General features: G+C 41.0%; 1 protein-coding gene across 1 annotated transcript in view; it reads left to right on the top strand.

Moving 5' to 3' along the window:
* CPZ (carboxypeptidase Z) overlaps positions 1–23760 on the top strand; it is a 36690-nt gene extending 12930 nt beyond the window's left edge. Inside the window, exons 3-11 of the mRNA XM_050896590.1 lie at positions 915–1289; positions 2081–2293; positions 4404–4600; positions 5838–5999; positions 12924–13082; positions 17280–17415; positions 18502–18641; positions 21314–21413; positions 23209–23760. Of these exons, the coding sequence (XP_050752547.1) occupies positions 915–1289; positions 2081–2293; positions 4404–4600; positions 5838–5999; positions 12924–13082; positions 17280–17415; positions 18502–18641; positions 21314–21413; positions 23209–23564 (1838 nt within the window). The 3' untranslated portion in view covers positions 23565–23760. The remainder of the gene's footprint in view (positions 1–914; positions 1290–2080; positions 2294–4403; positions 4601–5837; positions 6000–12923; positions 13083–17279; positions 17416–18501; positions 18642–21313; positions 21414–23208) is intronic.
* The last annotated feature ends 925 nt before the right edge of the window (positions 23761–24685 follow it).

Here is a 24685-nt window from a genome sequence, read left to right as displayed (position 1 = left end):
TCTTAAAATGTATTAGGTTTATGAGAATATACGTGTAAGCACATTTGTGGGCCTACTTGCCTGCGAGTCAAGTCCCAGAATAACTTTTGATCTCTTTGGGCAATTTCAATCAAACTTCACAGAGGGGCTGCAGTTTCAGAGATATTAAAGTCTTACAAATTTTGTGAGGCCAAGCAAAGAAGAGAGATATCTTACTGATACCTTCCCCACTAAAGAAAAAAATCTGTATGATCTCACACCTCATCAGTGAATCCATACTAAAAGGCAAGGACAGGGGAGAGAGTGATATCACAAATACACTTTATTCAGGAATCTGAGTTTTTCCCATGTTAGACACCAGCAAATTCACACCTCAACAGGGGATTTTTCTCTCTTATGGATTCTCTGGTGTTTGATAAGCTCAAACTGTATTCTTAATTTAAATCAGATAAGATTTAATTGAGTATGAGACAGCCTTTCCTTTGGAAGCCAGGTTTTATTAATTTTGGTGGTTTCCAAGCTATTTGTTAAATGAACTCCCTTGTGGGCCCTGTACTCCAGTGTTTTCTGGCCAGGGATTTGTCCTTTCATTGCTGTTCAGGTATTGAATTAACAAAATATATCTTATTTTAGGAACAGTGCTTATCAATCAGATAACCCCTGATGACCCATCAAATTGTCAGTTACCATTTGAATTCTGAATGACATCTACTTGCATCAAACTGTTTGCAGTCAATCTCCAGACCAAGCCTACTTTCCATCATCTTTCTATAAGTGGTTTTAGACATCAAATTCATTTGAGAGTGTTGCAAACTGCCTCCAGTCTATCTGTGAACAAAAAAAATTTCATTGAACATGATATTTGTTATGTTGTCTTTGAACTATTCAGAGTGTCGGTGAAGCAAGTTATTTTTCATATGTTCATCTTTTCATAGCAAAATGCGTGGACATTGCCTTAAGTTCTTGTACTGATGTTGCCTATACTCAAACGATGTATCCTAATTTTCTGGATCAGAAGTCTCGAGAAGTGATTGAGTACAGCTCTGAGTACATCCTCATCAGCGTGCTGCACAACTTGCTCCAGGGAGAATGCAATCCAGACCTGAGGCTCCTGGGCTGCTCGGTGCTGGCCCCGCAGTGCGAAAAGGACAAAGTTATAAAGCCCTGCAGGCATGTCTGTGAAAACCTGAAAAAAAATTGCCTCCCTGCCTTTGATGCAATAGACATGGCTTGGCCCTACTTCTTAGACTGCGACCGCTTTTTTGCTGGGGAAGAAGAGGGATGTTTTGACCCGCTGGCAAAGCTGCGAGGTAAGGAAGGAAGCTCTGCTGACACATCTTACTCGTCTAGATGGGAACAGTCTCATCTCACTCAGCTTGACATGTCTATGGCACAAAACCTCTCTGCTTGTCATGTCAGCTTGTCGTCTTTATAGACACCTGTAAGGTGTGATTCATTTTGTTCCACCTATTTTAAACACTTAATTAAACTGTGCTCAAGAAGCATCTGTTTCTCTCCCTCATATACAAAGAGCATCAAGACAGGCAACTCAGAGCTAGATGTTTGGACTGCCAATGTGCATTTAGATAAGCCCTGCCCTGTGTGATAGCTGTCTGTATATTTGAAATATTTTATTTAAAAACTGAAACATTAATGCACTCATAAAGTCCTGACTACTTGACAAGTTTAACAGCTCATTAAAATAATCTCATTAATGATTGTCACAGATTTTTGTTTGGATGAAGAAGATCCAGATAGCTGAAGACAGCTGAATCTCACAAAAAATGAATTTGATCCACCAGATTCAAAGGGAAAAATCTGTACATTTTGTGACTAAAATGTGCTAAGCATGCCAAAGGCCAAATTATAACTGGAGGTTGCACAAAATATTTGTCAGTGTGCATATGCATTAGTATGATTTTGCGAGCAAAATATGCCACAATAAACAGTGTAGGATGTACTACATAGATTTAAGGTTTTGATTGCGGCTGTGTTTTCTATAATTCTACTACTGAAAAAGATATTTTGCAGAGAAGTGCAGGCATTCGTACAATCCTCTGAGCACCATGGTTTTAAACACTGTTACAATTTTTCTTTGCAGGAGAAGTAGATGTTGAGGAAGATATGCCTTCAGACTTGCCAGCAACTTTTATTCAGTTCAAACACCATTCATATTCCCAAATGGTGAGCACATTGAAGAAGACTGCTTCTAAGTGCTCCCGTATTGCAACAACTTACAGCATAGGTCGCAGTTTTGAAGGGAAGGATCTTTTCGTGATTGAGTTTTCAACCAAGCCTGGACACCATGAACTGCGTGAGTTATATCAGTGTTGATCAGGTTGCTTGAGGGGAGTCCAGATTATCCAAGTGAAAACAGGTCCTTTTAACGGGATATCACTTAAACTAAAAAAACATTGATTCAAAAACATTCCTCCTCCTTTCTGTTCCTGAATTACAGCGATAGCTGATGATTTACTGTAGCAATTACAGTCCGGTTGCAATTTCCTAACTTTATGACCTCTGTTTATGACCATGGTTGATGTTCCTTATTCCTAGATGTATGACCGTATACTTGGTTGCAGGGATATGGCTATTATTTATTTGTGCCCAGCGTACAAAGAAGTTGGGATAGTTTTCTGTTACTGACCTGCCCTCTCCATCATCTACCATTTCCTCAGTCTCCTTTTATTTATCACTGTACCGTCAAACACTACACACTTCCTATGAGTAATACCTATCCCTAGTCTAAACATAGACCTTCACATCCTAAAATATGTACAACTTGTGAGAAGGCCTCAGATACAGAAGAACATTGACATCAAAAAAGGGCAATGCAGCACAGAAAACAATCCTCTTGAACAGAGATTCAGTTCAGTGCAATACCCATCAGTGTAACAGGTGAATGATACCAGGAATTTATGTTATAGTGCCTGAATACCTTTAGGATATGAGTCCTCACAACTTTTCTGCAGAGGGGAACAGTGCTGATCTCTGTTTTGTAGATTCATCACTGAGACAGCAAGGGCTAGATTTTTAGATGTTCTAAATTCTTCAAAATGCAGATAATTTTCTTGGGGAGTATTAGGTATTATTTTCCAGTTACCGGCTCCCAGCTCAAATATAGTACCTGACTAAATCTGGTGGACTGCTATGGCCTTTGCTGCATACCAAGAGCCTCAGGTTGCTTCTCATTGGACTAGCTCCAGCATCAAAGCAGCCTCAGCAGTGTAGCAGAACTGAACTACAACTGACTTAATACTTTATTGAGATTATCATCTCAACTCAAGCTACTCTGTCCTCTGTGTGCTATGCTGCAGGGGAGGCAGAGAGGACAGCGAAGACTGGTGTCAGCTTTGTTTACTCTTGGCCATGCTGCCTTGCAAGGTGTAGACGTATTTTGAGGTGTCTCTAAACTTGATCAAGATTCCAGTAGACGTCTTTAACAGAGCAAAGATCTACATTACTGTTTCCTGGCCTATCATCCTTCCTCTCTTTTGTAAAGAAAAGAAGTTGCAGGTGTCTTTTTAAGCTGATACTCCATTTGCCAGGAAAACACAAAGCCTATGAATCAGGCTTTTCAATTAAAACTGTGATATGGCATGATAAAAAATGGTAGTTTAACACGTTTCCTTCTAAATCTGTTGCTTCATGCTGCTCAGGACAGCATAAAAGAGGGTGGAGATAGCTCTACAGCTGGAGATTTTGCCAGCCTGAGCAAGCTGGCATAATAGCTCTGTGCCAGCCCTCCTCCAGTGTCTAGTGCTCGAGGCTGGCCAAGATCAAAGATGAAGATGAAAGGATAGACAGGAAAGGGTGTCTCCAAAGTGCATCTATTTTCTACTTTCCATTAGTCTCTAAGGAAGGATGGAAATTGAGAGAATAACTGTGGGGAATTGTGAAGTTATATGTTTCTAATAGTCTTATTCCAAGGCTATTTAGCCTAAAAGCCACTTTTTATGCATGACCTAATTTCTGTTCCAAATAGAGGGGTAATATATTGCACATCTGCAGGTCGTTTCTGGGATCTGTGACAATATAAGGCATTGAAGCTGCCCAAGGTAAGTGAGAGTGCCAGGGGTGTATTTTGTTCCTTCCCAGCCATGGCTTGACATTTCTGTTTGCAGCATTCTTTGTTCACAATCAATGATGAGTCCAGCAAAATCTCAGAGCAACGATTGCCTCTTATGGTTTGGGATCCTGAAAGTATGGACTTACTGTATTTCACACTATTTACACTGTCGCTGAACTGACTTGTAACGGAGGGAAATTCACCTGGAACTGACGTGTTATTTACAGGAACGTATGCATTAAATTAGTGTAAATAAAACTTTCTGACTCATCAGTAAGCTATTTGGGTTGCTCTGCTTTTGGAACCCATCCAGGTATGATGAAATTAAAGCATCTCATTACTTCATATTCCACAGTCAAGCCAGAATTTAAGTACATTGGCAATATGCATGGAAATGAAGTTGTGGGGAAAGAACTGCTAATATACCTTGCACAGTATCTGTGTTCGGAATATCTTCTCGGGAACCCTCGCATCCAGACCTTGATTAATAATACCAGAATTCATCTCCTACCTTCACTCAACCCTGATGGGTATGAACTGGCTGCAGAAGAGGTAAAAGACTTTTTATAAGGAAATGTTCAGGGCTTCATGTTTCTAAAATTCCCCATGGGAAAGGACAAACTGGGAGGGTAGTGTCACATATGGGAAGGGAGTGTTAATAATCGGCAGCCAGAATCCCTGGCTGGTTTGATGGTAGGTTGCTTTCCAAAGATGATGTGAACAGAGCTAAGAGGAAATCAGAGCTGTGTTTGTCATGTTTGCTGCCTGCACGCGATGACGTGGGAATGACTGTGTTACTTTTTCACACATTTAGTACTCTCTGCTATCGGTTCTAGAACAAAATGCACACTGACTCACTGTAATGACTGTTAAATTATTTTATAAGGAAATGTAGTTTAATACTGTGGAATAGATGTTCTTCCTCTTTTAGAAGAGCAGGTATAATAAAAAGTGAATATTTTCTGTACTGTCACACTTTCATAATGGATGGCAGTTTTCAGAGATCAGCTGGTGTCTGAAGGAGACCTATGAAAGCAAAACTTCTATTACATGTTACCTGACATTCTTCTTCTTTTCACCTGACTTTTATCACCAGCACCATTAGCATGAAAATGGGACCTTTCTTTTTCTGCGTTGCTCATGTGGTGAGCTCCATCTGTTGTATGAGTCTGGGGTTATTGCATTCTGCCTGATCCTGTCTTGGAGCGTCAGCTGTATTTTCTTTTTCTCCTCCTCTAACCCACTCTGCATGCTCCTCTGTGATGAATAAGAATCATAGAATCATAGAATCATAGAATCATAGAATGGTTTGGGTTGGAAAGGACCTTAAAGATCATCTAGTTCCAACCCCCCTGCCATGGGCAGGGACACCTTCCACTAGACCAGGTTGCTCAAAGCCCCGTCCAACCTGGCCTTGAACACTTCCAGGGAGGGGGCATCCAGAAGTTCTCTGGGCAACCTATTCCAGTGTCTCACCACCCTCACAGTGAAGAATTTCTTCCTAATATCTAATCTAAATCTACCCTCTTTCAGTTTAAAGCCATTACCCCTTGTCCTCTCATGAGTCACATCACTGGTGAGTGAAATACTTCCTGCATGCTAGCTAGCGCGTTAGTGTTCATGGGGATAAAAAATTATTAATAAGTGTGGTTTTTTAACAGTATAGACATTTTCAGTTTACTTCTTTTAAAACTTCCCCTTGATTAAAATGGCATTTTAAACAATTTCCACAAAGTGATATTTTGAGACAGGAAGTTATTCTGAGATTGGCTTCTATGTTGCAAATTAGGGAGCTGGTTACAATGGATGGATCATTGGACGACAGACAGCTCAGAACTTGGACCTGAACAGAAATTTCCCTGATTTGACATCTGAGGCTTACAGAAGAGCTGGGATTCGTGGGGCCCGCCTTGACCACATCCCCATTCCACAATCTTACTGGTGGGGTAAGGTATGAATTACAGATTTTATAAATCACTTATACTACAGAGCAACTCAGGAATTAAGAAACTGAGATTGCTTCGTCTGAAGTTATTCTCTGGTAATCAGATTTTATAAGTAGGACTAAACTGGACAGGCTCAGAATTGGCATGAAAAATCATGGTGTAGGTCTGGCCAAAGAGGCAGGTGTCACAAATCATTGGGAAAATTTGTGGATAATTTGGATTTTGCTATTTTAGATTAAGAATAATGACTGTTAGGAGGAGGTCACAAGTGTGTAATGATTCATCATTAGTGATTTAAACTGTGGTAGCATGTTAAAGACTTTATGGATTTGGCTTTCATTGCACTAAGCTCTGACAGTTTTGATGCAGTAGTGGTTTCTGCCTTGGAAAAGATACGAAGGTTTCGTGTGAAGTTGTGTGGCATCAGCTTCCACAAAAAGGATGTTTATAAATGACTGTAACCAGCTGGAGCAATGGAAACAGCCTGCCAAGCTGCAGTGGTGCTGGAAGGGAGAGTTACTGCTGCCTTCAGTCCTGGGGAGCAGGATGGAGGCAGCACTGCAGGGCCTCGCACTCATCATCACTCAGCTTCATGTTATGTGATGTCCAGGAGTGCAAAGCTCAGTCCTACCTGTGTCACTGGCAGCCCAGCAGCCCCCAACACTAGCAACTCGCAGTGGAACTTAGTTCCCCTTGAAAGAAGAAACACAGGAAGCCAGATCTGTAGTTCTGATATTGGGAGCTCTGCTTTTCTTCTGTTTTTAAACTCGTTTTATTCTAACTCAATTTTTATTGCTAGCACAAAGCCTCAGACAGGTGAGCAACAGGGTTGTTTCAGCAGCTGGTGTATTAGGAAAAGATTTGAGAGACCATAGTTCAGTTTTCTACTCTGCTGCAGGTGACCTCATATGAGGGCAGGTCTAAATCGCAAAAGCATCTCTGATGCTGCCCCAGTGTTTTGGTACCCCATTTCACAGTAGTGAAATCTGGATAAAAGCACCTCACTTCCTCAGGATAATGTATATATGAAGATGTACGGCTGTGAGAAGCTCAGTAATGCACACTGTATTAGACCATTGATTTTTGACATAACTAAACTCAAGAAGTTTATTCTGTTTTGTGCATGTAATCTTACAGATCCCAGCTCATGTCACTAGATTTCTACATGAGTATAAGGTCACAAGCTTAATAGTTTCCAACTTTTGACTGAATAATGACAGATAACAGTGAGCTGGTAAATACAAGTAGAGTAGAGAGCCTCTGATGGGAAGGAAGGGTTGAGAGCATGTGGAGCAGAGCCTGAGGTCAAATGAAAACAGCTGGGAAAAAAAGAAATTTTAGGAGAAAAGTCTAGAGAGATAATAGTTTTGATTCACCCCACTTGTGTATAGTAGTTTTCACAGCTGTACGTCTAAGAACCATGTGTAGATATCAAACTGAAAGTTTTCTTCAACAAATGAATGGTGTATGAATGAATATGAAGAATTTCAGGAGCAGGATTTGGCCCAGCCTTACAGATACCTCCTGTGAAACCACGTTATTTGCAGAGGGGACCTGAGCACTGCAGATGTGAGCTCTGAGCTGGATGTACTACAGAGTCTTACCTGGTCTCCTAGCAGGTTTGCCTTCCCATGTAGGACTGAGGCTTGGAGCCATCCCTGTTCTCTTTTTAGGAAACCCTCTTCCTCATCCTCTAAAGCCAGGACTTTGGCTGGTGATGCCCGTGTTTCACAGCAATTCTCTGAAGATGGCTCACTTTAGTTCAGTATCTGTCATCCTGTTCCCATAGGGCAAAACAAGATTATTCAGTTAGTCAGGAACCTGCCAGCTTTTGTAACGTAAAGTAATGTTTACTCAGAAGAACATGCTAAATCAAAAATATATAATAAAAAAACAGTCATTGCAAACATATATATATGTTTCTAGCTTACTGGTAGTCACTGTGCTATTTCAGACCCTCTGGCAGAGCCCATCTCTCTTGGTCACAGCTTCTCACTGGGTTCCTGATTTGAGAGCAAGTGTTGTCTTGCTCTCAACTTTGTCAAGGTTGGCCATTCCACGCAATTGCAGGTCTGTTACATGCCAGGCTTTTTGACCCACATCAATGTATGTTCTTTCCTGGGGGAGATACTTACAGGGAGATTCCCTGTCTTAGAAACATGAACTCGCAGCCACTTACTTCAGTTCTTGCCAAGGTTGTATAGCTCAGCCACCAAGCACTGCCACCAGCCTTTCCACAAAGATAAGGCTGATGAGTCAAATTGTGTCTGCAACATCCCACTTACCAGACAGAGTCCTTTCTTTGCATGGCCCTTTGCAGAATCAGTAGTGAGGGTGCCAGTCTCCTGGGAGCTCTTTCATGGGCTGTATTGTCCCCTGCAGACAGGCTACAGGAGTGCCTGGCATGCCTAAAAAAGTCATTGAAGATGCCTTTGGTTTTCCATGGAGGTATCCAGGAAAGCTGCTTTTGCCCTTTCGGACTGGACATAGTGGCTGCACAGCAGACTTCGAGGTATGAAGGAAAGGATGGAGATCTCCCACCAGCCATGTGCTCACTCTCTCTGCGTCCAGAGGTGCAGGGTTGAAGACCCAAACACCACTGAGGAAGGACAAACATGGCTTTGACCCCTCTTTGTGCCAGTGCCTGGTGCAAGCAGTGAGCTTGTCTCACACTGTGCAGCCCAGAGTCCCCGTGACTCTCTGGATTTTCTGGCTCCAACCTCCTCACTCCCTCCCCAAGTCCTACTTCTGCCCTAGTCCTTCTGATGGTCTTCGGGATGGTCAGTGGCAGGCAGCCACTTGCAGAAGTCATTTTCACAACCATGATGCTGTGTAACATCGTAGTAGCTTATAGAGGGCTGGACGGAGACAGCCTGACATTTCTCCCACAGTTACCCCCACTGCTGCGGCCAGCTCTGCCCCAGCTGCAGCGTGCTGGTCACCCCGGGGTGTCTGTCACCACAGACAAGGGACCAGGAAGCCTTGGCACACAACCACCCTCTGTCTGAGCTCTGCCTCACTGGGTGCAGACCCGGGGTTATAAATACATCCCTTCTCCCGCAAACCTCTTCTTATTTTTGAAGAAGAAGTTCAAATAAGGTGGTGGTCCAATGACTCATTCCTCAGAGCACCAAACCTCAGGGAACCTCTAGATGCTCTCCTGACCCCAAAGTGGGTCCTGACATAAACAATACCCAAAGCATCTCCAAATCCATGTGCTTTGCAGAACAAATGAGGGAAACAATTTGCCTGTGACCTGGATGGCACCACAAAATCTCCTTGCCGACTGCAGTTTCACATGGTTCAGAAACGTGGCAGTAAGCAGTCTCGCAGCCTCACCTCCCTCTCCTCCGCCGGTGGTATCACAGGACAGCCAAATCAGCTCTCCCATAATGAGCTTCAATTTTGTCAGGCAGGTGAACCCATGGCTCTTACAGTAGTTGGCTTTGTGCATGCAAAAGCATTAGATTGGATGTTTCAACACCAGCCTCTCAGCTTTCATTTACTTAATAGTGTTTATTACCTGCCTTATTAAAGTAATTATCTGAGTATTGCAGAGCATTGTGTAAAGATCAGAAAATGGAAAGTGAGCTCCCAGCCAACCCCATAAACTCAGGAGAGCTCCTGCCTCCCCGTAACCTTTGTTGTACAGCACGTTTTGTTCCCCACTATTATGAATTATTGTAATAAGTGGTCTGAGGGCTCAGACTGAGAGACTTCAGGCTTCATCTGAAATGAAGTCAGTTAAATTGGCTTGATTCAAACAGAATTTGGAAGTCTGTGCCAGTGGAGGCTGGCATAGTCTTTAGGAAAATGAGTCTGGTTGCTTCTAAAAGAGAAAAAAGAAATCTTTGAAAGCCATGGAGACAGTGACTAATTGCAGTATAATCAACAGAAATGAGATTCAGGTTTAAAAAGGGTAGTGGCCATTCACTGTGCTTAGCTGTTTTCTAATTGTGCCCCAAATTGTTCTTGTGAGATGGATACTTTAAAACTGATCTCCTCTGACTAAAAGGCAAGAGTCCTGGTGAAAAAAAAATCAAAACCCACAAAACCCACATTAAAGGAAAAGTCTATGAATAGTCAAAGGGCAGAGTGACACAGATGATAGCATCTGCTATCATCCGGTGGAGCTGAACCAGGATGTGCACATTTCAAAGCCTTAATCACTGTACATGATGTCACTGAAATGCTATTAGGATAAAAATAGTGACATTGAAACCCCTGATTTTCCACAACATTTGCTTCGATAAGACGTTGGCTCTGTGACACAGCAGTGTCTTGTGGCTTCTGCAGGTATCTAGCAAGCAAGTTGGCTAATCAGGGGGAGGGACTGAATTCAGGAGCTGTCTAAATAAAACTGTGCGTTTCACCCTTGCCCACTGAATTGCAGAAGCAAATTAATCTTCTTATCGAGGCCCGAGACTGCTGTTTGAAAGCAGGGCTGCTTCGGGCGTCAGGCATGCCCTCTCTGGCTGGGCAGCGGGAGCTGGGGCAGCTGCAGGCAGGGCGGGGAGCCGCTGAGATTTTGGGGCAGCATCCTCCGGGGGAGGGCTGGTGCTGCAGGGCTTGGAGGGTGAGGTCTTGGTACCAGGTCCTCAGCCACCCTCTGAACCCCCAAACAGGGATCCATGAGGCAGGCAGTGCTGCTCGCAGCCCCTTACAAGCCACCTGGGGTCTTCTGCTCTTCAGAAGAGATGGGCTCAAAGGATGAACAAAGCACTTTCAGGGTTCAGGTGAGAGTGGCTGGTTCAGTCCCAAATTCCCTTGAGATAAAGGTCATTATCAGACCATCCCAGGGCACTGTACAAAGACCAGAAAAGCAAATACTTTGACCGCTGCTGGTAGCGTTCTTTGGACACTGCCGGGTTCCCTGTCACGAAGCCTGGTGGGCTATTTTCTTCTCCCATCTCTGTGTTGTGTGAGTGGGTGTGTGAGACTGCAAAAAGTGCAGAGCATTTGTCCTTTCCTTTCAGAGTGCCCTTTATTTGCCTTTTTAAAAATGTTTTTCAGGTCATGCCCTTCCTGGGAACTCTGTGTCTAATCTTCCTAATTATGCAAAAAACCTTGGTTAGGTTTCTGGTGTACGAAGTGCATTCTGTGTGTTCCTGAGTTGGTCAGACTTTACCTGTTACATCTCATCTTACATTTAAGTTGCCTCTTTGTAATACCAAGGTTGAAAGGGTTGTGACACAGAGATTCAGAGGCTACCACTAGGTTGAGAGATAAAATGGACCTGGCCTGTTTCTGCTGAGGACAAGTGGCACAATCTGACTTGTGTCCATACGCTAACCACAAACTACTGATTTAATGATTCACCTTACAGCAGTGGGAACCCTCAGGTTCCTGTTTCTTCCCAAGTACATGGTACAGCCTTTTCAAATAGCACAGCTGCAGTGGCTGGAGGCACTAGTTCAGCTCAGCGACTACAGAATGGCATTTTAAGGAAACCCAAAAACTAGGAGGACTCAGTGGCATCTGAAGGGAGGTGGCCTCCTGCCTATGTCAGGACTGGGCAGGGTGATATCTTCTTAAATCGTTCCAGGTAAAACTGTATTTAGACATGGCTTTTTCCAGAGACCCTTTGCTTTCTACCTCACTGCTGGGAGCTGTAATACCTCCATGGTGCACCTTTGCTTCACAGTGTTTTTCTCTGCTCCACACCTAAGTTTGTGCTACCCACTGCATACCCAAAGCTGGGATTTACCAATACAGAATAGGAACTGATCCAAAGAAAACAGGAATTACTATTATTGCAACCCTAATGTATAGGTCTTCAGGGTTTTTGGTCGGTTGGTTTGGTTGGTTTTTGGTTGTTTGTTTGTTTTGTGTTTTTTTCCTGCACATTGCTGACTTAATTCAGTTACTAGTCATTAGCCACTCTAGGATCCTGGCTGGATGATTTTCTAACGGCTGATGGAATCAAAGGAAAGGGTGACATGCAATGTCAGCAGCCCTATATAGATGCTGGACTAAATCCATCGTAACAGATCTTGCTCATCTTTTTAAACCCTGCATATCTGCACTTGTGCAAAGCAGTCCGGCTTAGCAGCCTCTGCCCTCCCCCACTTTTCCCCTGGTAACTTCACAAGCTGCAAGGCAAAGAACCTCACCTCCTCCAAGGGCACTGGCGTGTGTCTGGGCTTGCAGGGACCGGCCACCAGATGACACTGTTACCCCTAAAAATTAACTAACACCGGAGCAGGTCCGTGAAATTACTCCTCAGAAAAAGGGGGTGAAGGAGCCTCCTGCATGCCGGGGGAGATGGATGCCTGAGCATCTTTGGGAGTCCAGTGTCCATTCCCTTGGCCACTATTACCGAGCATGGACTGTCAGAAAGACAGATTTTGTCAGAAAGACAGATTTTGTGATTTATCTTCAGCAGTTCACTGCAGGTAAACTGCAGTCTTTGCTGTGCTTTATATACATTAGTTTTCATTTATTTGCGGATGAACCTGGACCAAAGGGTAGCAAATGAGACAATGTATTTCCAACAAGTGCTGAGAATTACAAATTGATCCTTGTATTCCAGTTTATCCATCCAAAGTCAATCCTGTTAATTCAGAAATGAAATTAGATAAGGAGTTTGGTTTGCAAGTAGTGGTACAACACCACAATTTTTCAAGCCTAAAATGCTGCCATCATCACTTTCAGCTGCTGAAAATGTCACTGTAATAAAAAGTTATTCTTCTGTCAAAGTTTCTCTTTCTTTTTTTTCAGTTTTTCCACAGTGAACAGTGTGTCTCATCTGTTCCCTGGAGCAAAGTGACACTCTTCCCCCATTAACCTTTGGGATGGAAGCACCAAAGAGCCTCAGCATTCTCCTTTCTGATACACTCCCTTCTCCACTGGGCTTCATCTTGCCCAGGATCAAATCCCTTCAGAGCTGCATGACTACTCACAGCTTTTTTTTTCCTCCTGGATTTCAGGTGGCCCCTGAGACAAAAGCAGTCATGAAGTGGTTGAGGTCTATCCCGTTCGTGCTCTCTGCTAGCCTCCATGGGGGTGAGCTGGTCGTGACCTATCCTTACGACTATTCAAGGCATCCTATGGAAGAAAAAATGTTCTCCCCTACACCTGATGAGAAGGTAATATTGTTTTTTCAGGGTGAGCATATCGGTATGGTTTCCATGTGTGGAACTATAGAAACTTTTTCTTTTAACAAGTAACAAACTTTCATTTATTTAGATTGTATACATGTGTGTACATATATGCATGTATGTATTAAATATGTAATAAATCACGTATTTATATATAATGCATGTATATATACATATATAATATGATTTATACACTTATTTAATGTGCTTTAAAGTATAGGATCATTTACACGTTATCAGCTTGATCTGTAAAGATTTACCCATGTTTTGTGAGGCCAAACATGGTTTCACAAGGCACAGGTTAGGAAAAGCCAAGCTTTTACTATTTAAAGGGTGTAGACTGTGATATTTTTACCACTGATTTCCAGAAGAAAAGGAACAAGCCTGACCAGCAGTGTTATTTTCTGTTGAAATCTGTAGGAAAAAAAAAAGGCTGGCTGCCATATGGTGGCAGCCTTGTAACATTTATTCCAGGTCAGATGAACGGGAATGGTTTTCCCCTCTCGTCCCTGGAAAGTTCCCCATTTGGGACTCACTGTAAATCTTCTGTGAAATTTTTTGCCATCTTTCCTATTTCCCTTTAGGTTTCCTCAATCTAGTATTCATTGCTGACATGCCTACTAGGAGAACAGCTAGTTTTTCAGCCTTCTAGTGTATGTTAAAAATGTCCCTGGCCTCTTAAGAAAAAGTGTTCTTTATATAATGAACAGCAGTTGAAAATAGTCAGAAGTTGATCTTTGACTTGAAGCATCCGTTACCTTTGAACATATCTCTGGGCTGACTTCTTCTAAAGTGACAGTTCTCACCAGCACGTGTTAAATATTTAAATATTTATGACTATTAAACATCTTCTATATCAATCCATTTCTTCTGAGCTGTATGATACTTACTGACTATGCGTGTATGACAATGATTTGGCAGTAAAATAAACCAGGCACTGCACAGCCCATGTAAGAAATATCTGATGGGTGGTAATGAAAGCTACAGAAGCTCTTGGTGAGGACTAGGGGAAATCATAAAGCTGTGCACTTATATCCCATTGCCTGGGATATGGGTATCCTGATTTACACGTAGATGGTGGAGGAATATGGCAGCGTGTGCCTTATCAAGCAGTTCACCTGTGGGATGGAAGGACAGCAGTCCGTCCATCATCTCCAGTCAGGGACAGGATGTGCATTTTGAGTGAAACGATGCAGTCACACGGACAAGGTGCTCCATCCCAACGCAGTGCACAGCTGGGCAAGCCCTAATGGCATCCCTGGTTTGCGACACTGTAAGACAGAGGACCTCACGCCGGTCACAGCTGCATAGTCAGTGGCTGCAAAGCCTGGGAAGTTAGCTGCAAACTTGGAAGCTTAAAACATACAGGGGAGGGCTGGGGATGTCCTCAATTAAAACCAATTTTTCAAATGAGTCAGCACAGGAACCTTAACAACACCATCAATATCACTTTAAATTTTGCCCAGAAAGTTATAAAACCTCTACCTGTGAAGTGACCTGCATTTAAGTGGTGTCATCTGCAGCTGCTGCTGCCGGGGAACGTGCATCCTGAAATATAGCAGCTTGTTTTAGCTGCCATACATTAGCCATAACCCTTGTTCTGACCTCTGACCTGTTGAATTTGCTGTGCAAGGGGAAACGAGGCAAGTTTGCACCCTTGGCTGCAGCCCAGGGGGAAATGGTGCAGTGCCAGAAATTAAAAAGTCAAATTCTGCGACGTATATTCAAACCGCATTGCCCTGTTTGAAAATGCATCTGGGTGCTGCCACCTCCCTGTGTCCCGCACGGTGTATGTGCGGTAGCATGAGGATCCTCTTGGCACCTGCTCCAAGACACTGCAGATTTCAAGACTCTTTAGCCTGCATCACAGCCTGGCTGGTACCTGCTGAGACCAAGGAGTCTCAAAGCTGGACCATGTCCTTACACTCACATTCTTGCATCTGTTTCAGCCCACCTCATCCAGAACTTTCCCATTTTTTGGATCTTGTGGAGATGGCTGTTTTTAGCAGGCTCTTGTTGCTTTGTGTTACACAAGAAGCTGCATTGATGCCTGTGCTCACCAGAGCAGAGAGGTGCACACCAAGTCAAGTTCACTCCCTTTGGTGAATGGAAACACTCCCTTCCCTACCCCTGGAAAACCCAACCTGTGACAGTCAGTGGGGTAAAAGTGCTGGCCAAGGTAAAAGTGCTGGCTGAGGTAACAGCACTGACCTCATTTTACCAAACAAAGCATTACACTTCCAAAGTCACAAGGATTCCTCTGTGGTTTTTCCCTTTTTGTTCCACTGTATTACACCTAAATGTCTAAGTTTTTTTGAGGTCCATGACTAGTCATACATTAGCTGCTAAGTGATAATAAATGTATTGCTATCCGAGCACATTTTAACTTTTTTTTAAAAGACTTTAACTTTTTTTTTTAAATCAAGTTCACTTGATCTTGGATTTCTCACTTTCTCTTCTCACCACCACCCATCTTCGTTCACTTGCACTAGTGGCCAGGCAAAAGCCTTATGCCTTTTGTTGTGAAACAAGAGAAGAAAGACTTGGTCACTGGAAATAAAACATCTGCAGATGTCTTTGGGAAAGGTAAGGAACATACTCCTAAGTCACATAGGCACCTTCTAAACTTTTAGCAAGTATCTTCCACAGAAGGTTCAGAAATGGGACCCAAATTCTTGTAGAAATTAAAGATATTGGGCCTGGCCCCAAACTGTTGGCAGTGAAAGTTCTTCTTCACGTACTTAATTTCTTTCCAGCAGAACTTTGAAGGAGACTTAATTGTCTGGGCTGAGCAATACCTAGACACATAGAAACTCAAGGGAGATGCAAAAGCATTTTATGTTAAGTCAGGATTTTTAGTGCCTGGTCATCAGAAGTATTTTGGTAAATTGTCTTTACACTTACATAACACCCTCTTTCCACCTTTCCTTGGTCACCTACCTGATCCCATAATTGGCTCAGCTTTGTGATTGTTAGAAACATCCGTAAATATTAGATCAAAGTTGTGTGCTATCCTTGATGACAACATCAAGGACAAAGTTTTAGGATCGCTTCTAAAAATAGGATTTTAGCCGCTCAACTTGTTGCACACGTTGTCTTAAGCAATATGCAATGAAACTCATGATGCTGAGTAGTAGGATCTAGTAGCATTTAATAATTGTTAATTTAATAATTAATAATAATTAATTGTTAATTAATTATTTAATAATTATTTTAATACTTTACTATTTCATTAAATAAATAAATTAAAAATATTTTATTAAATATTAAAAATAAATTAAAATATTTTAATATTTAAATGATAATTTTAAATAATTGTTCTTATTAATAATATTAATAATAATAAATAATTTAATAATTCATTTCAATGTTGAAATCTGAAATTATAGCTTTTGTAGACGAGGTTCAAATAAACAAAAAGGAGACAGGGAATTTCTGTACAAAGTTGGACTAAACATTGGAGAAAAATGGCAGGAACATGACTTAAAGAAGTGGTTTCTGCAGGTCACTGCTGTTTCTTCTGTCTTCACTACATGTGCCTGTCACTTTTCCTTTCTGGGTGGTGACTCCTCTGCTCTTTATCAGTATCAGCACTCTTAGGAAATCAGTGGTGACATCCTCCATCACCACATCCTATCCTTCACTTTTTAGGAATGGTTGCTGCCCCACAAAGAAGCAACTGTCATGGAGATCAAACTGACAGGTTGTCCTGTGTGAGTGATAAGTGCAAAGCAAATTGACACTGTCTATTTTAAACAGCAGCAGCCAATGCAAAGATCTGGTTGGGCTGAGGCTGGTGTAGGTATTTTAGGAAGGGTAAAAATAGCAAGAGCTAAAACATGATGGGGAGAGCTAATTTCAGCTTTAAAACCTGTGACTTGTAGTACAACCAAACAAGCTCTCTACTCCTGCCCCAGATGATAGGTTGAAGCCAAGTATCACAAAATCCACTGGTATTTAATGTTGTCTTTGGCTAAATGCATTGGATTGCAGAGAAGGACCTTGGAGAAGAAGACAAGTGAAAACTTCCTGGCAGAATATCCTTGCATGGAGGTTCACCCCCTCCATCAGCCTTGAGGATGCAGGGTGCTCATTGTCTGGGCTCACAACAGCAGTAGTTACTAGCAGCAATGACAGTGCTTACAGTTTGTAAAAGCAAATGTGTTTCAAACCCTTTTGTTACAGATGTTTAAAATGCTGGCTAAAGCCTACGCAGATGCACATCCAGTCATCTCGGACCGATCCGAACTTCGTTGCGGAGGAAATTTTGTAAAACGTGGAGGTATTATAAATGGTGCTGAGTGGTACAGCTTCACTGGAGGTAAAACCACTTTACCATCATATCAAGTGAGGTAAAACCTCTATATGACCTTTATGAGACACAAGGGTTTGAAAGAAATAATTTTATTCATTTCAGTTTGCTTTAGGTCAGACTCCTGCAAAACGTAACTTGTAAGGGATTTAAGTAGCAAAATGTATGTTGGTAACATTTATATTCAGGTACCATGGGATGTATTCAGCCCTGATATGACCTGAGGAAGGATAACAAGTTATACAAGGGTCAAATTTGTTATGGCATATAATATCATTCTAGTTTTTGAATCTGAAATGTAAAAATAAATGCTTAATGCTATGCTCTCATTCTTTAGCAGCATGAATTTGAATCCATCTTGCAGACTGTGCAAGTGCTGCTTTTTCAGTCTGTTTAAACTCACTCTTTTTCAGGGAAAACTACAACAGAAACAAGCATCCCATTAATTTGTGCTTAGATTGCTAATGTGATTTCCCCAATAATAGTATTTAGTTTTCTTCAGGATTCCTGAAATACTGGCATGGATGAAGTATCAGTGTTCATAAATTTTCAGCAGTGTTTCAGTTGTGTTTTCAAATAGGACTCAGCTGGATCCCCAAATAATTATGTTGAAACTAGGCATTTAGAAAGCTTTGGGGCATGAGTGAGAATTAGGTTTAAATAACTTCGGCTTACATTCTTCTGAAAATTATATCCAATGTCTTTTGTACAGAAACAGTTTTGAACATACTAATGGCAAAAGGTCATCTCTTTGCTGGTGACCCTTGGCAATCACCTCTGATACAGCCGATTATCCAATTACCGTGATTAACCAATCCTTATCTCTCTATCGCTGCTTCTTGGTCAGGTGAATAATAATTTAAAATTATGCTTTTTCGCCTGAAAGAAATGTCATTGTCATTAGTTAATTCGTAGTTGAAACGAGTTGTAGAATTCTGAATTTGTTGAATACTTTTTATATATTGGCCATGAACACTTTACAATATATTAATCCACACCCACAGGGACTGCATTCAGCTGACTGCAACAGCAAAGCTCCGGTTAAGAGTTATATGGCTTGTTCATGATCTCTCCTGCTTCTTTTTAAAACTCTAGGTATGGCAGATTTTAATTACCTTCACACAAATTGCTTTGAAGTTACCGTGGAGGTAGGATGTGAAAAGTTTCCTTTGGAGGAAGAACTGTTTACAATTTGGCATGAAAACAGAGATGCCCTTCTGAGTTACATGGAAATGGTACAGCTCTTCTTTTACAGACCTTTGTGCTTACCGTTTTTCTTCTTCATTCTTTGTCAATATTCGTTTCTTTACTGTTTCCCTAGTTAGTTATCGAGATAGCACCGAATCAATCATCACACTCCACCAGGGGCCCTGGTGCCTCAGTTTGTCTAGCAGGACACACAGATAATATTTTGCCTATATTGCAGGAAGGATGGAGATTGAGGACTGTAAAGGCCTTGAAAACAGTGAAAAAGGGAATTGTCTGTAAATACTTTGTGCAACATTATAAATCAACTGTCCAAAATTTAATGCTAGAGAAAACCACATATTCAGAAAAATATGAAGCAACCTTTCTCTTGAAGAATAAACCAACAAGATCTGCTTTCCAGAGAGCTTCCTGGAACTTTTTCCTTTCTGTATTCCGTGTTTGTGGTCCAAACTCTACTACACGGCAGCAGGAGATTTAGATTCAGCTAAAATGAGGACGTTCTAAGTATCTTGCTAGAAATGCCGTTTCCACACTTTTCAGCTTGATTTCTTTATGAAAGTAGTTAAAAAAGATCTGAAGCCTGATCTTCTAAAGGAACAACTGTATGTCTGTGAGCATTAAAACATGCCATTTAAAAGTCATTTTTAATAATAAGTTTAAGCTCAGCAAAAACAAATACCTCACTGACAATAAGTAAGTGAACACAGAAACAGAAGTTGCTCATCTTTCAGCCATTAGTAGATTAGCTTTCTGTCATGCGTTATTTTGATAGAGTATGCAGTAATTTAAAATTGTTAGGAGTGTTTTTATGGCCTTTCTAAGCAACCTCTTGCTACTTGTGGTAAGTATTATCATTCAATAAAGTCTACAGTACAGACCACCAAACTCATTTCATTTTACAGCTGTCTGATGAAAATGAGTTTTAGTGAATCCAAATGGAGCTGGGTTAAATCCATATATATTGCAATTGAAGTCTTCAAGATGTAAAGATTTTTATAGTGTGAGATACTGTAGAAGTCTGTGCCGGAAAAGCTTTTTGAGTAAATGCAGGACAGCAAGCAAACAACTTTGTAGATAAGGATGACTGAATTACTCCCGATAAGGATTAAGTCTGCCATAACCAATTCGAACTTTTCCTATTCTGATATATACCAGGCTGTTTGGTGTGTGTACAAATCTACTTGGCTTAACATGCAGAAGTAAAATTCATTTTCATAAACGCTGATCTCTTCTCCCCGTCAGAAGTGATATCAAGACACTGTCCCAAACTTATGTGGCACAGACTTGAGGCAAAATGAAAAATAGTATATTTACTAAAGCAAAACAAATCAACATTGTTACAGAAATTTCAATTTTGTCATTTTTTTCCCATCATGGTGTAATTGCAAAATTATTATTGAAGTCGGATGAGGTCATACTACTTTGAGTATGTCTACACTGTAAATTAAATTTGGGTCTGAGATGACTCTTCTGACCAGATTTACCCACTATCCATATGATAAATCCTCAAGTCCATGCTGAAAAGGAAATTGCAGTGCTTCATCTTAATAGTTCTTAAGGGACAGTGTTCAAGTCCTTATACTGAGTTGTTCCTAAACCCTCCAGTGAATAGCTCCACTCAGTACGGAATGGCTGTTTAACAAGAGCAGTGACAATACAGCCTCACCTTAAATAAAAACTGCTGTCACTAGACTAGACTCTTTTTTTCCAGCTTTGTATTAAGAATTACTGTAAAGTTGGATATTTTAATGTTTATTTTTAAACATCTCTATATTCCAACAGAAAAGCAAATATATTTTTTCCATCATTTTGGTGCTTTGTTCTTTTTCCTATTCTTTTGTGACAAAGGATAATGGCGAGGCAAAAATAAGAGGAAGAGAAAGAAGGAGGGGGGGAAGTGAAGAACAGCTCAAGTTGATCATAGCAGTTCAGGGGAAAAATCGAAATGGAATTTCTTTTCATTTAAAAAGGTCATATAGAATTTCCAATAGAAAATGTTTTCATTTCGGAAGGTTGGAAAAAAAGAACCTTAAGAGGTTTAATGTTTAAATACTTGGATTTTTTCCTGTTTTGTTTTTTTCTTGAACTTCAAATATAGTGAGCTGTTTGTGCACCTCCTTGTACGACAGAATTCACATCGCTCTTTAGTTTGTCACCAAGCACGTTTCTCATCAGCTCAAGCAGCTCGGTTCTGTGCTTGTAGAGAAGGGAAAAAGGATATTATACACACTGCTATCGTGACATTCTGACATGTAGTGAAGTGTAGGCAGCAGAGCGATGATGAGTCCTAAGTAGCTAAAGTGATGCCTTCTCATTGTGTATAGAGCATCAGATTGTTTTTTAAAGCCTTAACTTTTCATTTCTTTGTGGTTCTGGGTCTAGGGCAAACATTCAGAAACAGTCTTTAAATACTGTGGTTAGATCATGAGGTGCCAGTGATCTGTGCAGAGAAGGGTCGCTCAACGCAGAGCCACATACCTAGCCCAAAATAGCTCTTGTTCAGTTATCCCTTTCCCTCAGTCCCCTTGGAGCTCCCAAAATAGAGGACATGATCTGAAGGGGCATTAGCACCCGAGAGCCTCTATAATGGGTTGAACCTCTTGAAAGTTGTTTCTTCTCTACAGGGGTTTCCTTGTAGAAGAAGAGGAGGTGGTACTGTAATAAATAACTCCCATCTAACTTTGCTTTGCTTTGCCAGGTTCATCGGGGGATAAAAGGAATTGTGTCTGATAAGTTTGGCAACCCAATAAAAAATGCTCGTATCTCAGTCAGGGGCATCCAGCATGATATCACCACAGGTAATATTTTTAGTTTGAGCTTTTTCCTGGGGCAGGGTGAAAGCACTGAGAGCTTAACCTGCAAAAGTCTTGTCGTATTTGATAGAAATGGCACCTTAATGGAGAATTGAAGGCTCAGCTGTGGGTTTGTTTCTAGAATAACAAGAGAGAAGACATGTCAAAGTGGCTGTTGAGTCTGTTGTGTCTCTGGGTTGACATAGTCCTTGCCATTAAAACTTCCACCTGGAACTGTCTGCTGTCCATCAAAGCCAATGTGTCTTCAATGAGATTCAGAAATCCACCTTTATGTTTCAAGTTTAGGGGAATATGGCAATAGCCCTGTTCAGGGGCTGTACCTCAGCATGGGGAGGTGCGGAGCCCTGATAGAATAAGTTAGTTGAAATATTGTGGGCATGAGGTGTAGACGTTAGAGTAGGATCCACACTGACTTTAACAACTGGAATAACTGCAGTGATTGAAGGGCCCACAACCTTTTTTTTGTTCATGTGGAAAAGCATAAGTATATGCAATTTTTGGACAATAGTTATATCAAATGCAAAAAAATAGAATGTTGAATTATGTTCACCTTATACCTGCCGTCAGCTGGTAAACATGTGTTGAGGCATATGCAACTGTTAATTTTCACAGTCATAAAGTTCTGAGCTTTTAGGCTCTCACTGAAATCAATGCTCTCCTTTTATTATTGATTTCAGTGAGAACAGGGTAGGCCATAGGAGTGCAAAATAGAAGACATGAATGGCAACATTTTGCTCTAATGATAGTTGTTGAATCAATTCAGAAAGCCAGAATGGTTTATAATTTAGTGGATGCTTTCCAGCTTTCAGAAAAACTAACATTAGAGGGGATACAATAGTGGAGATGATGCAGATTCTTGAGGCTGGTGGGAGACTCTGGCATGAATTAGGGTCTTTTTCAAACTTCTTCCCAGACAATGGCTTTCCATTGGCAGTGGACCTTTAAAGAATTAAGAATTAAATAAAAAATGTGTTTACATTGAAGGAAAAAGGAGTATTTGTTCTTGAGTTAGGTGGGGTTAAGAATGTGATATGATTAAAAGGTCTTTTAATTTCAGTGTTAAAAAAGACTGAGAAATTCCATGAGAAAATAGCATTAATGCAACATTAACTGAGCTAAGAAACTTACCATTCAAAATGAAGGAAATATAAAATGAAGAATAAATATTCTGTTTTAAAACTCCTTGCTTTTGCCTGCAGGCTCTAACCTTCAGCTGGAGGAAATTTACACCCATTTTACACTAATGGCTATTTATACCAGCTGCAGCTCCAACTCCATAGTCTTATGTGCTATAATATCTGCAAAGTAATTGAATGTAATATAATAAAAGCAGAGATTTCTTAGCTCCGTAGACATGTTATATATATATATATATATATATATATTGCAGCCTGGATTCTGCTTTCACCTCCTTAAATTTCACATAGTTTTAAATTAATTTGATTTCTTTGGAGTTATTCCTTGTACCCCTGGGAAAGCAGCATGAAGGAAAGCTTCCCTTCCCTGTGATACAGGCACAGCAGTTACTGACATTTTGTATGTGAATTTTACTCCATTAGCTCCCAAAGGCCAGATTTTCACAGGTGGAGTCTCTTTTTGTTATTCAAGAATTTGCATCTGAACTTTTTTCAAAATCTGAATCAAAATCTGAGATCCTTTCAAAACCTGCCCCCTAAATGCTTGTGCTATCTGTGCATGCACATGTATGTGAGTACGTAACTATAAAGGATGCAAGACTAAAAACTAAGCGCAGTTTTGTTGTGCCTTTACCTTTCCTAAGCTGCTGATGGAGACTACTGGCGACTCCTGCCTCCGGGGACGTACATAATCAGCGCCCAAGCAGCGGGATACAGCCGGGTGATGAAGAGGGTCACCCTTCCTGCCAAGATGAAACGGGCTGGGCGAGTCGACTTTGTATTGCGACCTATTGAGGCTTGGCCCAACAAGCTCCTCCGCCGGTCGATGGAAGACGTGTATGACCCATATGATCCGCTGGAACTTTTTGACCCTCACGCCCAACATGGGCAGCCCGAGGCTCGAGGGGGGTCACCGCCGGGCAGGGAGAAGCCCTGGTGGTGGTCTTACTTCAGCTCTCTAGACCTGCACAAACCTCTGTGGCTGCTCAAGCGGCACTGAAGGGCGTCACGGTGCTCTGCTCACCTCGCTCTGCTGCCCTTCCACCCGACTCCAGATGCCCTCACTGCTCTTGGCAATATTTAAATCTGTTTCATTTGCAAATACAATAATTCAAGTGCGCTTACCTCTTCTCTCTTCACACACAACTGAGTATGTTCAAGTGTTTTTATATATTAAAAACAATGGTGCAAACCCATTCCAAGGCCAGGTTTTATGCAGTTTTTTTCTTGGTAATGCTCTGTACTTCTGCCCATGTAGTTAATCATCACATTCATTATTTATTAGGTTCTAAGTACCTGCAGGAAAACATTCCTGATCATTTAGTGCATTTTCGTACATATCTTAACACATCAATGACTGTATACTAAAAAGAACTTTCAGAAACATTCAGAAGACTCTTTTCTTTCCTCTTTTTACATTATTTTAGCATATTAAGTTCAGTTCATTAACTCTTCTAATACAGCTCACAGTGATTTTTTTAAAATCCATTATGTGATATTAGCATTGATTTCAGACAGAAAAGGAAAATCATTAGGAATTAGGAATTTGGAAGTAAATCTGCATCCGAATAAGTAACATGTTCAGTAGGATGGGCTGCTCATAGGCAGGTCAGTATCAATAATAACATATTTTCCCAAGTAAAGTTTCAGAAGTTATCCTTTGAAGACATATGGATTAAAAGTGTTAAATGTTTACAGCCTTCCTCCTTTGAAATCTCTTGCATCATGAGTAGGCCCATTAAATCAAGAAAAATGTTTGGAAAGTAAAGTCTGTTCCAACGAGTCTGAATATCCAGTCTTTATGATGTTTAAATGTTAATATAATTTGAACCGTTTTTACTCTGTTAAGCAAATAGATTTTTAAACTATTTCAGCAAAATACTGCAAGAAATACCCACATCCTATGATGCAGAAAAATACATGAGATAATTTGTGAGGAATTTAGGTTAAAATGTGACATATTACACTAAGATTGTTATCATCATGCACTGTTTTGAGTGTACATACTTGTTAGTGAAACTTGTAGGCACCAAAGAAATCATGAACTTCTTTTCAAGATAGTTGGGTAAAGCTAGGTGAATAGCAGTCTTGCAAGATGCTGTCCTCTCTCAGATATCAGAT

This window comes from Gymnogyps californianus, chromosome 4, assembly GCF_018139145.2.
Source record: "Gymnogyps californianus isolate 813 chromosome 4, ASM1813914v2, whole genome shotgun sequence".
Lineage (NCBI taxonomy): Eukaryota > Metazoa > Chordata > Aves > Accipitriformes > Cathartidae > Gymnogyps > Gymnogyps californianus.
The sequence above is the reverse complement of the archived record's forward strand: the minus strand, read 5'-3'. Positions and strand labels throughout refer to the sequence as shown.